We start from the raw sequence: 22,523 nt of genomic DNA, 5'->3' as shown, positions 1-22,523 counted from the left end.
GATGACCACTGGGTAGAGCATATAATAAATGCATCAGAGTCATTAAAATGCTTTGATTAAACAACAACTAGTAATACCCAATGGGGCGTTATTTTGCGCTCAGCCTTACACAAACAATAAATCGACTTATCACGTTAATAATCTAATCCAATGTTTCTTACACGCTGACTGCACACGTTAATAAACATGACAATTTTATTTCTATTTATAAGGTTTACATTGCTGAAAACAAGCATGAACACAAATATAATACAATCAACAAATTATTTATGACTAATCAAGTGTTTGTACAAAAAATATTCTGATATGAGATTAATTCCAAATTACATGAATTAATATTAGCGGTTAAGTAAAAATACAAAAAAAACATTAGTAATCATTATTAATAGTAAAGCAATAAAGTTTTTGTGGCTCTTCTAATAGACCATAATGGCTGAGAACCCCCCCACCCCCCTCAAATATGCATATGAGGCTCTCAGAAGGAAAAAAAAATACCTGATAGACTAAAATAGACAAAAAGAAAGTCAATACTACTTAAAAAGTAAATAAAGAGAAAAAAAAAAGTATTGTATAATGTTACCAGAAATGCGGGGGCTTTAGCTATAATATCACAATACATATGGTGCGCTTTCTACCTTCTCTGTTTTGCGCACTGAAAGTAAGTGGGATTAATAAGACTCTGTAGCCAGGGAAACTCAATATTAAACTGCAAAGAAAGTAGGTGCTCCTCTGATTGTTTTTTTTGGAGTCAAGTTACTGACCATTCAGGAACTATTGAATTGACTTGCCATCAGGATGCCAATTTGTCACAATTCCTTAATTGTAGGTTTTATGGCTGCTAACTGATAGTGTCTAAGAAAGTGTTGGTGGTTATTGTTGTATGGTACCTGGAGTGAGATAAGATGTGCTATTTATACAAAATCCTTCAAGAATTTACAAAGTTTTGGCTGTGTCACTGTGATTAATGGACTTATATTACCTTGTTGGAGTCAACTGAATTAATTTCACACTGAGCAGGATGTGACCTGCGGGTCTGTGCTACAGACTCAATAGTTATGAGGATTGCACAAGTCTCCCTGTTGGATACTGGTCCTTTTCAGAAATCAGGAAGGGCATGTTGACTGCAGAACCACTCCACCCTCTATCGTGACACCCAGCAACTCACAGATGATTAGTACAGAAGCTAACACCTATAGTATATAACATTTTGTTCTACAGTCCACCTGTTTGAGCTCTGCTACCACTTCTGTGAGAACCAAGTGGTAAAGGAAGCTTATTGGACCTAATACTGTTGTTTACATCATTGCAGTTTCTGAACATCAAGGTGAGATATTTCCTGTATGAACTTTCTGGTGTGCAGTAATTTGTGATTCCTTATTTAAACATTCCCCACAATCAGAATATGAAAATACTTTATGTCTAGTATGTGTTTTCTGATGAATAATAAAATTAGATTTCTGAATAAAACATTTCCCACATTCAGAACATGAAAATGCTTTCTCTCCAGTATGAATTTTAAGATGTATAATAAGATGCGATTTCCTAAGAAAACATTTGCCACATTCAGAACATGAAAATGCTTTCTCTCCAGTATGAATCTTCAGATGTATAATAAGATGCGATTTCCGAGCAAAACATTTTCCACATTCAGAACATGAAAATTCTCTCACATTTGTATGAATTTTTAGATGTTTTGTAAGATCCGGTTTCCTAAGAAAACGTCTCCCACATTCGGAACATGAAAATGCTTTGTCTCCTGTGTGGATTTTCAGATGTTTATTAAGATCTGATTTCATGAGAAAACATTTTCCACATTCAGAGCAAGAAAATTCTCTCTCTCCTGTATGAATTTTCAGATGTGTAATAAGATGTGATTTCCGAGTAAAACATTTTCCACATTCAGAACAAGAAAATTCTCTCTCTCTCGTATGAATTTTCAGATGTTTATTAAGATCCGATTTCCTAAGAAAACATTTTCCACATTCAGAACAAGAAAATTCTTTCTCTCCTGTATGGATTTTGAGATGTGCTATAAGATATGATTTCAGAGTAAAACATTTCCCACATATAGAACATGAAAATGCTTTCTTTTCTAAATGGATTTTCTGGTGAGTCATAAGACTTGATGATTTGTTAAAAAATTTCCCGCATTCAGAACATGAAAATTGGTTTTCTCCTGAATGAGTTTTCAGATGTTTAATAAGATCTGATTTTTGCATAAATATTTTGAAACAAATAAAACATGAAAATGCTTTCTCTGCTGAATGAATTCTTTGATGTCTAATAAGGCTCGATTTCCTGGCAAAACATTTCCCACATTCAGAACATAAATTTCCCATGAGCCTCTGGTCTTGATAAGGAATATCGTAGTCTTTGAATCTACCTGTTGGCAAGAAATACAATATAAGTCATGTGATACATTAACGCAAGAATATTTAAGAATATTTTAATGGGGACTTTAATTTATTGTAGGCTAAAAAAAACAAAACACATCTGAATTGGGGTAATGTCTACTACAAGGGGAGGAGACCGGCTATGACCCCTACACTTTCCTCTAAACAACATACTAGGGCTTATGGGCAGTTTACTAAACACAAGAAACCTTTTCAATGGCTCCCTGACTTCCTATATTTGTAAACCACTATAATAGCCATGTTTAAAAAGTGACAGCAAGGACCTTAACAATTTAATATAAAAGCTTTAGTTGTTCGTAATAAAAAAAAATGCAATATACAATTATTTTGTCACCTTTTCTGCAATTTAGTTCTGAAAATTGTGGAACGATAATAATAAGTGCTGAAAATAATAATTGTTGTAGGCTGATATATCTACAAATAATTCAACAATATAGTGTCACAAACCAATGTTATAATCACAAAAGAAAATAAGTGTTAAAAATAATAATTGTGAATATTATATCACTGTATACAAATAATAAATAAATATCACCAGAAAAAAAGTCCAATAGATGAAAAGAAATGAGTCCACTTTATTTCCAGATCACTTTCAAATAGGAATTGGAAACTCAGTTACCTTAAAACGAAAACACAGCGTAAAACAAAGAAAACTGCGTTGCCAATTCCTGTTTGGAATTGATCTGGAAATAAAGTGGACTCATTTCCTTTCATCTATTGGACTTTTTTTCTGGTTATATTTATTATTATTTGTGCACAGTTATATTATTAACAATTGCTATGTTTAATAGGATATAGCTAAAAAGTCATGAAAATAGATATGTAAACCATGAAACCTAGAAACTAAGAAAGCCTATAGTGAACTAAAGAATACATTACATGATACTGTATGAGTGACACTCACACCAGGTCACCTTTACAGTGGAGAGACAGAAATGAAATGCTTATCTCTGTCCGGTTGTATAAAACCTCCTAAAAATTCTAACATTCGAGGCAATTAACTTAATTACAAGGGAGTTATGCATGGACTGCATATTTTTCATATCAGTTTACAGTGTATCACGTTAACAGCACTCATCAAAACAGAATTACAAGAGAGGTAATTAAAAAAGACCATAACATTAATGAAAATAAATATTGCCATTATTATTAATAAGACTTATTTTGACTTTAAGAGATTTTTTTTTATATTCCTACCACATTTGGCATCTGCTGATCTGCGGACATTTAACTTGCAGAACAGGGATGTACGACATGGGCTTCTATAAAGCAGCAGTTTGTAGTTCATGTAGGAGATATTTGCTCTTTTGAGGACCTTTGTAAAACATCACTTGTAGAAAGATCTTTCAGCTCCTCACTTTAGCATGCGCTGGTATTATTAAGATGAGCGCAAATATCACTTTAGCGTAAGCAATATTTAGAGCTCAACTTGTAATCTACCCCTAAATGTAGGTTTCTTCTTCATTCATGTAATAGTTGCATCAACTTTAGGCAGATGGTCCACATAAGCAGGAGCTACGCATAGAATTGGATTCGAAAAGCAAATGTTATGCTTTGTTTAATATTCAGCTCGAAACGCCTACAACGATGTAGGAGATATAAGACACTCGGGATCTGTAGATGAGATTTGCACTGATCAGCAGCTGCTAATGGTATAAGGAGCACAGCATGAAAACTATGCAGATCAGTGGAAAAAGGTCTGGAAGCGTTTTACATTTGCATTAGGTTCCACATAACAATGATTAGAAGAGACGGAATATTAACCTGGTCTCTCCAAGTCCATCTAGTTAATAAAGCGCAAATGGGATCAGCATCTATAGAGTTTATGGTGCTCTGGGGCGGACATAAAATAAAGATTATAAAACTATATCTCCCCATAAACATACAGAGACGTAGACCAAAAGGAAAATATCGTAAAGGACGACTAATGGCTGTTCTAGGATTCAGATAACAGACAGTAATGGTTTCCCAATAGCAGTAAGTGACCATCACATTGGTACGGCAGAACAAAAAGTATGACATCAGGCATGGGTTGGGGCTAAGGTGTTTCTATCCATCAAAAAAAGTGTGAGTGCTATTAGGGTGAGCCAAGATAAATGGTCAAGTTACTAAACAAGAAAAGGGACTATATATAAAATTTCATTACTCACCTTTGGTTATTGGAAAACTACACATATACAGCTCCTCTGCCTGCTCAATCTTCGCAACGATTAAAGGTTTCACATGAACATATCCTGTATGGGCATAATTCACAGGTTATATGAGCACATATATGTCACTATATGACACCAAACATTAACACCTACTCTTAGATGCTTATTTTATAAAATGTACTTAGCCTGGTCTTAATATAGATAGGAACTCAACTTCACCATAAACAATAACGCTAGAGCTTGTGTAATAAACCAACCTTTGTGAATGTAAAAGAACAAATGATAACGTTACAAGTCCTGGTCATCACTTTAGCTTACTGTGATATGAGACCCTGCATTGTAAATAAGGGTCATCTGCCCTTATGGTGACAGTAGCACAGGTATGACAGGATCACTATGGGCCAGTAGCACAGTGTGTGATGTATAACTGGTGGTGGCACCTCAGCTAGATGACCAAGCAGGGCGCAGTACAAGGGAAGGGTACACAGGGCAGGGAACAGTACAAGGGAAGGGTACACAGGGCAGGGAGCAGTACAAGGAAAGGTACACAGGGCAGGGAACAGTACACGGGAAGGGTACACAGGGTAGGGAACAGTACACGGGAAGGGTACACAGGGTATGGAACAGTACACGGGAAGGGTACACAGGGCAGGGAACAGTACACGGGAAGGGTACAAGGAACGGTACACAGGGCAGGGAGCAATGCAAGGGACGGTACACAGGGCAGGGAGCAGTGCAAGGGACGGAAAACAGGGCAGGGAGCAGTGCAAGGGACGGTACACAGGGCAGGGAGCAGTGCAAGGGACGGTACACAGGGCAGGGAGCAGTGCAAGGGACGGTACACAGGGCAGGGAGCAGTGCAAGGGACGGTACACAGGGCAGGGAGGAGTGCAAGGTACGGTACACAGGGCAGGGAGCAGTGCAAGGGACGGTACACAGGGCAGGGAGCAGTGGAAGGGACGGTACACAGGGCAGGGAGCACTGCAAGGGACGGTACACAGGTCAGGAGCAGTACAAGGGAAGGTACACAGGGCAGGAGCAGTGCAAGGGAAGGTACACAGGGCAGGAGCAGTGCAAGGGAAGGTACACAGGGCAGGAGCAGTGCAAGGGAAGGTACACAGGGCAGGAGCAGTGCAAGGGAAGGTACACAGGCAGGAGCAGTGCAAGGGAAGGTACACAGGGCAGGAGCAGTACAAGGGAAGGTACACAGGGCAGGAGCAGTACAAGGGAAGGTACACAGGGCTGTATATCTCATGTATGACACCAAACATTAACACCTACTCTTAGATGGTTATTTTATAAAATGTATTTAGCCTGGTCTTAATATAGATAGGAACTCAACTTCACCATAAACAATAATGCTAGAGCTTGTGTAATAAACCAACCTTTGTGAATGTAAAAGAACAAATGATATTGTTTCAAGTCCTGGTCATCACTTTAGTTTACTGTGACATGAGACCCTGCATTGTAAATAAGGGTCATCTGCCCTTATGGTGACAATAGCACAGGTATGACAGGATCACTATGGGCCAGTAGCACAGTGTGTGATGTATAACTGGTGGTGGCACCTCAGCTAGATGACCAAGCAGGGCGCAATACACAGGAAGGGTACACAGGGCAGGGAACAGTACACGGGAAGGGTACAGTACACGGGAAGGGTACACAGGGCAGGGAACAGTACACGGGAAGGGTACACAGGGCAGGGAACAGTACACGGGAAGGGTACACAGGGCAGGGAACAGTACACGGGAAAGGTACACAGGGCAGGAGCAGTGCAAGGGAAGGTACACAGGGCAGGAGCAGTGCAAGGGAAGGTACACAGGGCAGGAGCAGTGCAAGGGAAGGTACACAGGGCAGGAGCAGTACAAGGGAAGTTACACAGGGCAGGAGCAGTACAAGGGAAGGTACACAGGGCTGTATATCTCATGTATGACACCAAACATTAACACCTACTCTTAGATTGTTATTTTATAAAATTTACTTAGCCTGGTCTTAATATAGATAGGAACTCAACTTCACCATAAACAATAACGCTAGAGCTTGTGTAATAAACCAACCCTTGTGAATGTAAAAGAACAAATGATATTGTTTCAAGTCCTGGTCATCACTTTAGCTTACTGTGACATGAGACCCTGCATTGTAAATAAGGGTCATCTGCCCTTATGGTGACAGTAGCACAGGTATGACAGGATCACTATGGGCCAGTAGCACAGTGTGTGATGTATAACTGGTGGTGGCACCTCAGCTAGATGACCAAGCAGGGCGCAGTACACAGGAAGGGTACACAGGGCAGGGAACAGTACACAGGAAGGGTACACAGGGCAGGGAACAGTACACGGGAAGGGTACACAGGGCAGGGAACAGTACACGGGAAGGGTACACAGGGCAGGGAACAGTACACGGGAAGGGTACACAGGGCAGGGAACAGTACACGGGAAGGGTACACAGGGCAGGGAACAGTACACAGGGCAGGGAACAGTACACGGGAAAGGTACACAGGGCAGGAGCAGTGCAAGGGAAGGTACACAGGGCAGGAGCAGTGCAAGGGAAGGTACACAGGGCAGGAGCAGTGCAAGGGAAGGTACACAGGGCAGGAGCAGTGCAAGGGAAGGTACACAGGGCAGGAGCAGTGCAAGGGTAGGTACACAGGGCAGGAGCAGTACAAGGGAAGGTACACAGGGCAGGAGCAGTACAAGGGAAGGTACACAGGGCAGGAGCAGTACAAGGGAAGGTACACAGGGCAGGAGCAGTGCAAGGGAAGGTACACAGGGCAGGAGCAGTACAAGGGAAGGTACACAGGGCTGTATATCTCATGTATGATTTTATTATGTAACAAAGGTCTGTAATAACACACAGATTTTATAGCTGTTTAACACTAGATTATGTGTCATTTATATGTGTATAACACTAGATTATGTGCCATTTATATGTGTTTAACACTAGATTAGGTGTCACTTATATGTGTTTAACACTAGATTAGGTGTCACATATGTGTTTAACACTAGATTAGGTGTCACATATGTGTTTAACACTAGATTAGGTGTCACATATGTGTTTAACACTAGATTAGGTGTCACTTATATGTGTTTAACACTAGATTAGGTGTCACTTATATGCGTCTTTGTCCCATTCCCTGTAGAGTTATATAAATTATTACCTAGAGACCTGAGGGTCTGGTAATTCTCCATCATCACATCCTTATAAAGCTCTTTTTGTTCTTCAGTTAAACAGCCCCACTCCTCCTCCGTGAAATAAACTGCAACTTCATCAAACTCCATTTGTTCCTTCAAAAATAAAAAATAATTACATGTTTAATAGAATTTAATATTAAAACCACAAAGTGCACTGTGAAAATGACCATGAACAAACCCAGAGCTCTGCCAGTGACCATAAACAGACCATATGGTCAGTGTGCTCACTCCCCCTGGGGTTGTGCTGTGTGTGTGTTGTATAAGGACCATGAAGAAACCCAGAGCTCAGCCATTGACCATGAACGAACATATGGTCAGTGTGCTCACTCTCCCTGGGGTTGTGCTGTGTGTATGTTGTATAAAGGCCATGAACAAACCCAGAGCTTGGCCAGTGACCATGAACAGACCATATAGTCAGTGTGCTTACTCCACCTGGGGCTGTGCTGTGTGTGTTGTATAAAGACCATGAACAAACCCAGAGCTTGGCCAGTGACCATGAACAAACATATGGTCAGTGTGCTCACTCTCCCTGGGGTTGTGCTGTGTGTATGTTGTATAAAGGCCATGAACAAAGCCAGAGCTTGGCCAGTGACCATGAACAGACCATATGGTCAGTGTGCTCACTCCCCCTGGGGTTGTGCTGTGTGTGTGTGTTGTATAAAGACCATGAACAAACCCAGAGCTTGGCCAGTGACCATGAACAGACCATATAATCAGTGTGCTCACTCCCCCTGGGGTTGTGCTGTGTGTGTTGTATTAAGACCATGAATAAACCCAGAGCTCAGCCAGTGACCATGAACAGACCATATAGTCAGTGTGCTCACTCCCCCTGGGGTTGTGCTGTGTGTTGTATAAAGACCATGAACAAACCCAGAGCTGGGCCAGTGACCATGAACAGACCATATAATCAGTGTGCTCACTCCCACTGTGGTTGTGCTATGAGTGTGCTGTATAAAGGCCGCTCAGCACCAGACGTCACACACAGCAGCAGATAAGCGAAAATATGACTAATCGTTCTCACCTCCCCAGTCACCATGTAGATCTCTGAGGTTTGGTTTATCCCAGTTGTCTTCATGTTGGTCACACGTGAATCAGCTCTGATACTGCAAGAACTGGTTCTAGTGCTTTAGGCGATGTCTGTGACACTAACAGGTACTCTCCTGGTCACTCACCGCTAAAATAAAGACAAAAGGAGGGTGACTTCATTACAGAAATATTAGTGATACAAAGAAGATTATAGGCAGAATCAGTGAGATATTAAACTATATAAAAAGACATTTATAGTATGATTTTCTACCCATTATATCCCAATGCAATTCCGCCAGCAATCTCAAGACAAGGCATTAGAGCTAATTCCCGAGTAAGGCTGCAATGCCATTATTAACTATTACTGTGATTCCCCCCTTGTACACATGAAAATGTAGGGTATTGATTCAGTATATTTTTATAGCTGTGAGTGTGTATTAGTAGTACAGGTATACCTCACTTTACAGCGCTTCACTTTACAGTGCTTTGCTAATACAGCGCTTTGTGGAGTTGAAGTTCAACCTCCAAGGATTTTGAAACAGTACTGTAATCATTGTGAGATTGCGAGAAAAGTGAATGGCACCATTTTATTATGCGTAGTTCACTCTGTTTACAGCATTACAGTGCAATCTGTGTCTCAGTGCTATAGTCTGGCAAATTTTACTACAGTAATTGTCCCTATTTTACAGGTACAGTATTCATTGAATACTGTTCTGTGCGAGTGTTAAACTAAACGTAGCACTATTGCACCCCTAATAATATGTTAGTTCAAACATGTTTTTAAGTCTTTAAACACACTGGCAAGTGAAAAGAAAGCTAAAACCGCCTTGTTTCACTTTAAGGCACTTTTCACTTTACATCGGGGCTCTGGTCCCTAACCCGCTGTATGAGCGGGGTATACCTGTATAGGTGCTATCAGCGAGTATACAGTCACACACATACATATTGCACAGTTATATACACACTACACACTTATATAAATTACAGTTATACACATTACACACACACACAGTTATACACATTACACACACACACAGTTATACAGTTATACACATAACGCACAGTTATACACATTACACACACACACAGTTATACACATTACACACTATACACATTACACACATTTATACCCATTACACACATACAGTTATACAGATTACACAACATTATACAACTATTACTGTGATTCCCCCCTTGTACACATAAAAATGTAGGGTATTTATGGTAGATTCAGTATATTTTTATAGCTGTGAGTGTGTATTAGTAGTATAGGTGCTATCAGTGAGTATACAGTCACACACATACATATTGCACAGTTATATACACACTACACACACAGTTACACATTACATACGCACACACACAGTTATACACATTACACACACAGTTATACACATTACACAGTAATACACATTACACACACACACACACACACTTATACACATTTATACACACACACAGTTATACACATTACACACACACAGTTATACACTGTAGCGGAGAGGCAGTAGGATCCGGAATATCTTTTAGTTAGGCAGAGACATCCTCATCTTAAAAATGTCGTCTAAATAATTCAGTCCAAGTTTAAATTTAAAATCAGCTATTTATTTTGCTTCTAGCCACTGCTTAAAAACTGGTGCAACTTCCCTTTCAGGGAAGTTAGGAAGTTCTTAGCAAAATGGTTACCGATAATTAAGATATATCCGGAAGCAGTTAAAAAAAAACCATTCTATACCCATTTTTAAGTTCAGATAGTTTTTATGATTTGGTATTATTAGGTGATTTTCCTGCGGCCTGGATTAGGGGCTATAGAGACCCATAATATTACGATACTGAACTGAAACAATGAGGATATATTCTTGACACTCGACGAGGGGAAGAGGAGAATGAGAGGGGGGGGGGTCTTTTTTCCTCTCTTTCTTTCTCTTTTTTTTTTCCTTTTTCTCCCCTATATTTAGTTTTCAGGTTAATAATAAAATATGCCATAGGTGTTAAAAGCTGAATTTGCTACGATTATTTTTTAAGTTATAAAGGTCAAGAGAAAGTGGATAAAACTTTTATATTCAGTTAATGTATTTTTGTATAATGTCTGTATCTTTGTTATGGATTTTTTCTTCTTGTTCTTTTGTATCCACTGAAGACTCCGGCAGACCCGGCTTGACCCTTTGGCGAGTCAATTTGGGGATGACCGGACTAGGAGGTGGTAGGAATGTCAGTTTGCCAGGACAATCCATCTGCATTCCCGTTATGAGAGAGAATTCCTGTCCATATAAATAAGGGATCAACTTCTTCAGTGCCCAGACCAGGGCTAAACATTCCTTCAAGTTTTTGTTTTCAGAGACGCTTCTTTCCAGTTGGAGACAAATCTCATCAGCTTCTTTACGAGTTTTTTGTACCTGCTCTTTATAGGTATCCACAAGCCCGTCATACTGACGTAGGGTGCCCTTGAGTTGCTGCGCCTGACTATGAGCCAGCGTCAGCTTCTCCACCAGTGTCGCTAAGTCTTTAATGTTTCATGTTCCACTCTGAAGCTGGTGTTTTCTGCGGTCTGTCGGTGCAGCTTGTCTAGCAGAGATTCCCGTTCTAAACGAGCTTTTTGCTCTGCGCTCCTCTTCTCTCCCGCTAGCACCGTTACGCGATTGTTTAACGTGACCATTTTATCTTCTACTTGACTCTTCTCCTTCATCAGCGCATTGTAGCGGGACTTCCACGTATCAATAGGGGACAGATTTACTGAGCTCAGCGTCCTGGGGCTCAGCAGCAGGTGGGTCAGTCTCTGCGGCACGGGTAGTCACAGGGTTAACATCGGCGGGACCCATGGGAGCGTAGGCAGAAACAAGGGGGGCCCAAGTTATTTCCAAGGAGAACATCAGCTGGTAAGTCCTTTATGACCCCCACATTCACATGTCTAGAGCCCACTCCCCAATCCAAATGTACCTGGGCAACAGGTAGGCGGAACACAGCGCCCCCTGCTACCCTCACAGCCACAGTGTCTCCGGTGTGCTGGTTCTTAGACACCAAGTTCTTTTGGAGCAAGGTCATGGTAGCACCAGTATCCCGTAGACCACTGACCTCCTTCCCATTCACTTTAACCAGTTGCCGGTGTTGTTGCCGGTTATCCCGGTGGGCAGCTTGCACGGGGTCTGCTTCATGTAGGATGCCCCAGCATTCTTCCTCCTCTACGCAGTGGGCAGCAGGCTGAGGGTTACGTGGGTTTCCGCCGGCAGATCTTATCCAGGACTGTGCTCGTTTCGTTGTGTTTAGGGGACACTCTGGTCTTTTGTGCCCTAGTTGCTTACATCCAAAGCACCGAATAGGCTGTGAGTAATCCCGTGAGTTGAACCGGGCTGTCTGAGGATAGTTCGTGGCTGAAGGCGGTGTGGTAGAGCGGTGCGCCAGGGGTTGGTAACTGGTAGCTGCTGGGGTGACTGTGGGTATGTACTCCACTCTGGCAGGGATCTTAGTGGTAGCAATGTCCAGTTTGCGGGCATCCGTATACTCATCTGCCAGGCGAGCAGCTTCATGCAGAGTGGAGGATTTACGGTCCCGAACCCACTCTCTAACTCCTGCGGATAACTTGTTGAAGCAATGTTCCAACAGGAATAGCTGCAGCACCTCTTCCCCAGATATGTAGAAAAATAGAAAATCCACAGCACCACTTGGACACAGTAATACATATTGATAAGGAAACTTGTAATTTTAAGATTGATTTACACCGAAAGGAAACACAGAAATACTTTACTAAGGTATGAGAGCTTCCATAATGAACCCTTAAAAAATTCCCTACCACGTAGTCAATTTAAAAGAGTGAAAAGGATAGTCAATGAAGAATCACTAGTTAAGAATAGACTTCAAGAAATGGGGGATAAATTTATACAAAGGGGATACCCTGTGAAATTGATTGAAAGTGAGATTAAAAGGGTTCAGGAGCCGGAGGAGAAAGGAATTAGTGTTTCTAAGAAAGAGAATGAAGAGAGGGTAGTGTGTGTAACACAGTTTAACCCCATTAATAGAGAAATTAGAAACATTATATCCAGACACTGGCACATTTTGAAAAATTGCAATATGGATGTTGTATCCTTTAAAAACCCACCAATGATGGCATACCGCAGGGTTCAAAACCTGGGGGGCATTCTAGTTAGAAATGATTTAGGATCTAGGAAGAAACAGAAATACATAACTAAAAAGAGTTATGGAACCTTTCCATGTTTGGGCTGTGCAAGCTGTAGTGCAGTTATTAAAGGGACAGAATTTCAACATCCCCAAACCGGAAAAAAATTTAGCATTAACAATTTCTATACGTGTGACTCATCCTATGTCGTATACCTCATTAAATGCCCGTGTTCCAAAATCTATATCGGTGAGACCACCAGAAGGGTACGAGATAGGATGAGTCAACACAGATCCAATATCAGATGTGGGGACCAAGAAGCCCCTGTATCATGTCACTTCTTGAGTGCAGGCCACAATATAAGCCAGTTAAGGTGGCAAATAATTGATGGAGTGGATAATTTAAGAAGAGGGGGCAATAGGGAAACCATATTAAAACAAAAGGAGTCATACTGGATATATAAATTGGATGCTCTAATTCCTAAAGGCATTCATAGAGAACTGGACCTTAAAGTATTTCTGTAATATATACTTATGTAGTATAAAAAATTGCAATAGTCCTTAGATAATGAATTACTTTGTAAAAATCAAGTATTGGTAAGAAATTATATGTATTTTAACAACATATGAATAGGTAAATTGTATATTGTTTTTAACTTTACTTATGTGTTTAACATTGTAATAATTTTTGTAACCACTAGGTGGTAGTGTTAGGTGATAGAAATCACTTTGTAACATTATACATGGGGTTAATATGTAGGCCTATAAATGTACCTCAACAGATGAGGCTCATTAGCATGATTAAGGGATAACATCCCGAAACGTTGCTGCCTATCTACTTTGTACCTGCATGGGATAAAGATGTCTCAATAAAGCATTGAAAACTTACAGTGGTGCTGTGGATTTTCTATTTTTCTACATTTTATCGAGGTTGACAGTCCCTCTCACCACCTGCACCTGTGATACTGTGGAGCTGTACACTGTTCATGTGTATTCTGTGATATTACAGACTGTCTATGGTGTTTACCTGCTCCAGGTAATTGTTGTGTCCGGATATTATGGATGCAATACCCAAAGTTGATGGTACAAAGACTTTTACCTATTCAGATGTTGATGCGGCCAGGATTACCACACTCATTCGGGGGTCTAGGGATTTCCTCAAAGAAGCCTCAAAAGAAAAAAGCGGACAAGAGTATGAGAGATTAAAAAGAAAAAATATGATATGGGAATTACATGCGATTACCCTTGCTGAATACTTTAGGGTGAAAAGGATCCCAAGAGGATTACGCATGTCCACACAACCTACTCTACTTAAGGACAATCCACAATATTGCGAGAAATTTGAGGCAATATTAAATAAATGTTCTTACGACATTATTGTGCTAACAGTGGAGTCATTGCAACAAGAGATCGATAAACAAGAGCTGGAAATAGACAAGAAAAAAGAGGACTTACAACAAATGCTGGCATTGGAGGATTTTGATAAAAAAATAAAGGAGGTTGATGATAAAATTAATACCTTGAAGAAAGAGCTGCAGGAACAGAAGAGGTTAAAATTCCAGCGAGACGAAATGGATTACCTCCAGGGGCATGTCTACAGATGGAGATGTGAGCCTACACATTGGAGGAGAAGAGGGGCCGGTAAAACACAGAGGGCCAATCGAAATCAAGGCAAAGAGAAGTTCAAAGATGGTGGAAACAGAGCCAGCAGCACTGAATCGTCAGATGGGCAAAGTTTTTTAGAGTCGAGCGACGAATCGCTGACGTCATCAGGAAGCGCCACAGAGGCGGCCGCAAACACAAGCGGCATGGAGAAAGACCGCAGATACCAGCCGAGGAGGAAAGCCAACAAGGCGAAAAAGAAGAGCCCACAGTGATTAATATCTCAAGTAAGACTCTGCAAGATAGTGAGTACGAGACATTAGAAAAAGGATTGTCATTTTGTCCGGTAAAAGACATTAATTTTTTTGAATTAGAGAAAGACCTATACAGATTTTTTCGGACACTAAGATTAAAATGTATGTTTAATGAGAGTCCACGAATGATTAATAACACTGTTACTCCTAGAGGGAATATGCTAACTTTAAAATCTACTGGTTTATATAAGAAAAGTACTTACATACCAACCCAGGGTAATAATAGTGTGGAAACTTACATTGAATTGGTCAAATGTGATATGATGAAATTAAAGGCTAAATATAACAGCATTAAGTCAAAAAAAACCCAGAGATATAAACCTAATTTAACAGCATCTCAGAAGAAAGCTATAGATACACTTAAAGAAAAAGATATATTGATAAGGAGAGCAGACAAGGGAGGAGCCACCGTAGTTTTAGATACCAACTATTATGTCACAGAAATTAAACAACAATTGGGAGATGCTAATACCTATAAGCCATTACAGAGTAACCCAGTGATTAAAATACAGGCAGAAATAAAAAGAGTGTTAAACTGGGCATCTAAGATTGGCATTATAGACAAAAAATTATGTGAATATCTATATGTGGATTGGCCTAAAACTCCAATCTTTTATACAGTCCCAAAAATACATAAAAGTTTATCAGAACCCCCTGGGCGGCCAATTGTGGCAGGAATTGAGTCAGTCTTTACTAATATAGCTACTTATCTGGATAGAATTTTGCAGCCAGAGGTACAGAAAATAACATCATACATTAAGGATACAAATGATTTTATTGAAAAATTAAAAGGTTTACCATTGGATAAAGCAAAATGTATTTTGTATACACTTGATGTAAGTAGTTTATATACGGTAATTAATCATGAAAGTGGCATAGGTGCATGCATTTTGGCACTCAGAAATTCTACATTATATAATGAGGCTCAAATACTGTTCTTTGAGAGTTTGTTAAGAATGGTATTATATAATAACTACTTCCTGTTTCAAGATGACTGGTTTCTCCAAATAAGAGGCACAGCCATGGGGTCCAACGTCGCCCCAGCATACGCCAATATATTCATGAATAGTGTTGAAGAAAAATTTGTATATGAAAATGAGTTGTTCATTAAGTATGGAGCGTCATGGTGGCGCTTCATAGATGATATATTTGGCGTATGGTGGGGTGACGTTGGTACCCTAGTGGCATTTGTTGATGAACTAAATCTGGCTGTTAATAATTTAAAATTCACATTAACCTTCAGTGAAGAAAAGGTGGTATTCTTGGACACAGTAATACATATTGATAAGGAAACATGTAATTTTAAGATTGATTTACACCGAAAGGAAACAGACAGAAATACTTTACTAAGGTATGAGAGCTTCCATAATGAACCCTTAAAAAATTCCCTACCACGTAGTCAATTTAAAAGAGTGAAAAGGATAGTCAATGAAGAATCACTAGTCAAGAATAGACTTCAAGAAATGGGGGATAAATTTATACAAAGGGGATACCCTGTGAAATTGATTGAAAGTGAGATTAAAAGGGTTCAGGAGCCGGAGGAGAAAGGAATTAGTGTTTCTAAGAAAGAGAATGAAGAGAGGGTAGTGTGTGTAACACAGTTTAACCCCATTAATAGAGAAATTAGAAACATTATATCCAGACACTGGCACATTTTGAAAAATTGCAATATGGATGTTGTATCCTTTAAAAACCCACCAATGATGGCATACCGCAGGGTTCAAAACCTGGGGGACATTCTAGTTAGAAATGATTTAGGATCTAGGAAGAAACAGAAATACATAACTAAAAAGAGTTATGGAACCTTTCCATGTTTGGGCTGTGCAAGCTGTAGTGCAGTTATTAAAGGGACAGAATTTCAACATCCCCAAACCGGAAAAAAATTTAGCATTAACAATTTCTATACGTGTGACTCATCCTATGTCGTATACCTCATTAAATGCCCGTGTTCCAAAATCTATATCGGTGAGACCACCAGAAGGGTACGAGATAGGATGAGTCAACACAGATCCAATATCAGATGTGGGGACCAAGAAGCCCCTGTATCATGTCACTTCTTGAGTGCAGGCCACAATATAAGCCAGTTAAGGTGGCAAATAATTGATGGAGTGGATAATTTAAGAAGAGGGGGCAATAGGGAAACCATATTAAAACAAAAGGAGTCATACTGGATATATAAATTGGATGCTCTAATTCCTAAAGGCATTAATAGAGAACTGGACCTTAAAGTATTTCTGTAATATATACTTATGTAGTATAAAAAATTGCAATAGTCCTTAGATAATGAATTACTTTGTAAAAATCAAGTATTGGTAAGAAATTATATGTATTTTAACAACATATGAATAGGTAAATTGTATATTGTTTTTAACTTTACTTATGTGTTTAACATTGTAATAATTTTTGTAACCACTAGGTGGTAGTGTTAGGTGATAGAAATCACTTTGTAACATTATACATGGGGTTAATATGTAGGCCTATAAATGTACCTCAACAGATGAGGCTCATTAGCATGATTAAGGGATAACATCCCGAAACGTTGCTGCCTATCTACTTTGTACCTGCATGGGATAAAGATGTCTCAATAAAGCATTGAAAACTTAGTGGTGCTGTGGATTTTCTATTTTTCTACATTTTGTCGAGGTTGACAGTCCCTCTCACCACCTGCACCTGTGATACTGTGGAGCTGTACACTGTTCATGTGTATTCCCCAGATATGGCTTGGCACCCCGCTATCCAGTGAGCTGCTGTGCGGTGCACCTTATATGCCCACTCGACGTAGGAATCTCCAGCTAGTTTAACAGTGTCTCTGAACCTTCTCCTGTATTCCTCCGGTGTAATCGCATACTTGGAGAGCAGAGCCTCTTTTACAGCATTATAATCCCCGACTTCCTCATCTGGAATGGCCCGAAAAGCCTCGCTGGCCCGGCCGGATAATATCGTGACCCAGTCCTCTGCGGGTACCTTGTGTAGTGCACATTGCCTCTCAAAATCCGCAAGGTACCCATCAATCTCTCCTTCTGTTTCCATGAAGTTTTTAAAAGCTGCAAAATGTACCTCTTTTCCACTGGGGTTGCTGTGACTTGGGCTGCTGCAGCGCTGCTTTGGCGAAGTAGGTTGGCATCCACAGCTGCTATGACCCGGTCGATAATTTCGGCAGTCGGGTTGGGGCCATAATGTGCCAGTCTTATTTTAACCGCCCAGTCAAAGCTTGCTTCTTCGGGAGTTCTGTCTGATATGCTGGGATCATTGGTTCCTTCGGGCCCTGGTACTCCGTCCATCTCGGTCAGTATTGTAATAATCTCCCTCTTCCTGAGGTTACTGGCTTGTCTGCCCCGTTGTTCTAGCAGGTCTTTAAGGGTGGCTCTTTTCAGCCTTTCATACTGTATTCCCATTAGGTCCGGATGTGTAGTTGTTCTTCTGGGCTATGAGGACTATCCCACCGCTGCCACCAATTGTAGCGGAGAGGCAGTAGGATCCGCAATATCTTTTAGTTAGGCAGAGACATCCTCATCTTAAAAATGTCGTCTAAATAATTCAGTCCAAGTGTAAGTCTAAATCAGCTATTTATTTTGCTTCTAGCCACTGCTTAAAAACTGGTGCAACAACTACAACTGCTAACAACAACTGTCTTAGACAATAGTTACTCAAAACTAACAGTTACTCAAAACTGAAGTTAACCCCTCCAGTACTGTTGGATTTGCACCCTGTACCTATAATGGGCACAGGGTGACTTAACATAATGCCTGAATCCATAATCCGTAGGGAGGTTGACAGAGGGGTCTGTCACATACACATTACACACACACACACAGTTATACACATTACACACACATTATACACACACAGTTATACACATTATACACACACACAGTTATACACATTATACACACACAGTTATACACATTACACACACACAGTTATACACATTACACACACACAGTTATACACATTACACACACATTACACACACACACAGTTATACACATTACACACAGTTACACATTAAACACACATACACATTACACACACATACAGTTAAACACATTACACACACATACAGTTAAACACATTACACACACACAGTTATATACGTTACACACATTACACACAGTTATATACGTTACACACATTACACACACACACAGTTATACACATTACACACACACACATTATACACATTTATAATAGTATCATATAGAGTATAGGGATTAACCCTGTGTGTGACTAGTATTATATACAGTATAGTGATTAACCCTGTGTGTGACTAGTATTATATACAGTATAGGGATTAACCATGTGTGTGACTAGTATCATATACAGTATAGTGATTAACCCTGTGTGTGACTAGTATCATATAGAGTATAGGGATTAACCCTGTGTGTGACTAGTATTATATACAGTATACTGATTAACCCTGTGTGTGACTAGTATTATATGCAGTATAGTGATTAACCCTGTGTGTGACTAGTATTATATACAGTATAGGGATTAACCCTGTGTGTGTGACTAGTATTATATACAGTATAGTGATTAACCCTGTGTGTGTGACTAGTATCATATACAGTATAGGGATTAACCCTGTGTGTGTGACTAGTATTATATACAGTATAGTGATTAACCCTGTGTGTGTGACTAGTATCATATAGAGAATAGGGATTAACCCTGTGTGTGACTAGTATCATATACAGTATAGGGATTAACCCTGTGTGTGTGACTAGTATTATATACAGTATAGTGATTAACCCTGTGTGTGTGAGACTACAGACACACACAGTTATACACATTACACACAATTATACTAGTTATACACATTACACACATTACACACACAGTTATACACATTACACACACAGTTATACACATTACACACACACACAGTTATACACATTACACACATTACACAGTTATACACATTACACACATTACACAGTTATACACATTACACACATTACACAGTTATACACATTACACACACACAGTTATACACATTACACACACACAGTTATACACATTACACACATTACAAACAGATATACACATTACACACACAGTTATACACATTACAAACACACACAGTTAGACACATTAAACACACAGTTATATACATTACACTGATTATAGCGCCATCTAGGAGGTGAATGACTGACCCGGTTACCCGCATAAGAGCGCGGGCACGAGCTTCTACTAACCACATAGACTGCACGCTGAGAGGCTTTACATTTTAATGACGTCACCACGTAAAAATCCGCGTGCTTAGTATGCATGTCGTTGCTATCAGCTGCAGCGTCTATTAATTATCTCCATTGTCTCCCACCATGCACTGCGGCACAAATCCCGAGCAGCTATATGGATAAATGGGCGGAGTCACTTTAGACTGACACACAGCTGAAAGCTTACATGTGTTTCTCTGGCTCCCTCTACTGGCGCTTTACTTACATTACTGTTGCCTTCAATACTACTATTTGTAACTGGGTCTATTGTAAAGAGCAGTAGAACTGCGCGTGCACACCCGTCAGTGCACGCGCTTTATAGGTATCACACAATCTGTGAACTGTAGAACCAGCTAATTACATACACGTGATGTATTAACCCTGTGTGTGAGTATCATATACAGTATAGTGATTAACCCTGTGTGTGTGACTAGTGTCATATACAGTCTAGTGATTAACCATGTGTGTGACTTATCATATACAGTATAGGGATTAACCCTGTGTGTGACTAGTATCATATCCAGTATAGTGATTAACCCTGTGTGTGTGTGACTAGTATCATATACAGTATAGTGATTAACCATGTCTGTGACAGTGACTAGTATTATATACAGTATAGTGATTAACCCTGTGTGTGACTACTATCATATACAGTATAGTGATTAACCCTGTGTGTGACTAGTGTTATATACAGTATACTGATTAACCCTGTGTGTGACTAGTATTATATACAGTATAGTGATTAACCCTGTGTGTGACTAGTATTATATACAGTATAGGGATTAACCCTGTGTGTGTGACTAGTATTATATACAGTATAGTGATTAACCCTGTGTGTGTGACTAGTATTATATACAGTATAGTGAATAACCACGTGTGTGTGTGACTAGTATCATATACAGTATAGGGATTAACCCTGTGTGTGTGACTAGTATTATATACAGTATAGCGATTAACCCTGTGTGTGTGACTAGTATCATATAGAGAATAGGGATTAACCCTGTGTGTGTGACTAGTATTATATACAGTATAGCGATTAACCCTGTGTGTGTGAGACTACAGACACACACAGTTATACACATTACACACAATTATACTAGTTATACACATTACACACACAGTTATACACATTACACACACACAGTTATACACATTTATACACATTACACACACAGTTATACACATTACACACACAGTTATACACATACAGTTATACACATTACACACACACAGTTATACACATTACACACACACAGTTATACACATTACACACAGTTATACACATTACACACAGTTATACACATTACACACATTACAAACAGATATACACATTACACACACAGTTATACACATTACACACATTACAAACAGATATACACATTACACACACAGTTATACACATTACAAACAGATATACACATTACAAACACACACAGTTATATACATTACACTGATTATAGCGCCATCTAAAGGTGAATGACTAACCCGGTTACCCGCATAAGAGCGCGCGCACGAGCTTCTACTAACCACATAAAATGTAAAGCCTCTCAGCGTGCAGTCTAATGACGTCACCACGTAAAAATCCGCGTGCTTAGTACGCATGTCGTTGCTATCAGCTGCAGCGTCTATTAATTATCTCCATTGTCTCCCACCATGCACTGCGGCACAAATCCCGAGCAGCTATATGGATAAATGGGCGGAGTCACTTTAGACTGACACACAGCTGAAAGATTACATGTGTTTCTCTGGCTCCCTCTACTGGCGCTTTACTTACATTACTGTTGCCTTCTATACTACTATTTGTAACTGGGTCTATTGTAAAGAGCAGTAGAACTGCGCGTGCACACCCGTCAGTGCACGCGCTTTATAGGTATCACACAATCTGTGAACTGTAGAACAAGCTAATTACATACACGTGATGTATTAACCCTGTGTGTGAGTATCATATACAGCATAGTGATTAACCCTGTGTGTGTGACTAGTGTCATATACAGTCTAGTGATTAACCATGTGTGTGACTTATCATATACAGTATAGGGATTAACCCAGTGTGTGACTAGTATCATATCCAGTATAGTGATTAACCCTGTGTGTGTAACTAGTATCATATACAGTATAGTGATTAACCCTGTGTGTGTGACTAGTATCATATACAGTATATTGATTAACCCTGTGTGTGTGACTAGTGTCATATACAGTCTAGTGATTAACCCTGTGTGTGACTAGTATCATATACAGTATAGTGATTAACCCTGTGTGACTATTTTCATATACAGTATAGTGATTAACCCTGTGTGTGCCTGTGTGACTAGTATCATATACAGTATAGTGATTAACCCTGTGTGTGACTAGTATCATATACAGTATAGTGATTAACCCCGTGTGACTATTTTCATATACAGTATAGTGATTAACCCTGTGTGTGCCTGTGTGACTAGTATCATATACAGTATAGTGATTAACCCTGTGTGTGACTAGTATTATATACAGTATATTGATT

At 39.7% G+C, this 22,523-nt stretch overlaps 1 protein-coding gene across 1 annotated transcript; it reads right to left on the bottom strand.

Moving 5' to 3' along the window:
* Positions 1-177: 177 nt before the first annotated feature.
* On the bottom strand, positions 178-20,032 carry LOC128635992 (gastrula zinc finger protein XlCGF57.1-like). Its single transcript, XM_053689068.1, has 5 exons — positions 19,924-20,032; positions 8,780-8,932; positions 7,725-7,851; positions 4,565-4,648; positions 178-2,383 (listed from the first exon to the last, which is right to left on the bottom strand). The coding sequence occupies exons 2-5, from the start codon at positions 8,831-8,833 to the stop codon at positions 1,320-1,322; spliced, it is 1,329 nt and encodes a 442-aa protein (XP_053545043.1). The 5' UTR covers positions 8,834-8,932; positions 19,924-20,032; the 3' UTR covers positions 178-1,319.
* Between the last annotated feature and the right edge of the window lie 2,491 nt (positions 20,033-22,523).

This window comes from Bombina bombina, chromosome 7 (assembly GCF_027579735.1).
Source record: "Bombina bombina isolate aBomBom1 chromosome 7, aBomBom1.pri, whole genome shotgun sequence".
Lineage (NCBI taxonomy): Eukaryota > Metazoa > Chordata > Amphibia > Anura > Bombinatoridae > Bombina > Bombina bombina.
The sequence above is the reverse complement of the archived record's forward strand: the minus strand, read 5'-3'. Positions and strand labels throughout refer to the sequence as shown.

Coding starts and splice junctions, on each gene's coding strand:
- LOC128635992 (XM_053689068.1), bottom strand. CDS start 8,833: ATGAAGACAACTGGGATAAACCAAACCTCAGAGATCTACATGGTGACT. Junction 7,852..8,779: donor TCTACATGGTGACTGGGGAG/GTGAGAACGATT, acceptor TTATTTTTGAAG/GAACAAATGGAGTTTGATGA. Junction 4,649..7,724: donor CCAGACCCTCAGGTCTCTAG/GTAATAATTTAT, acceptor ATGCCCATACAG/GATATGTTCATGTGAAACCT.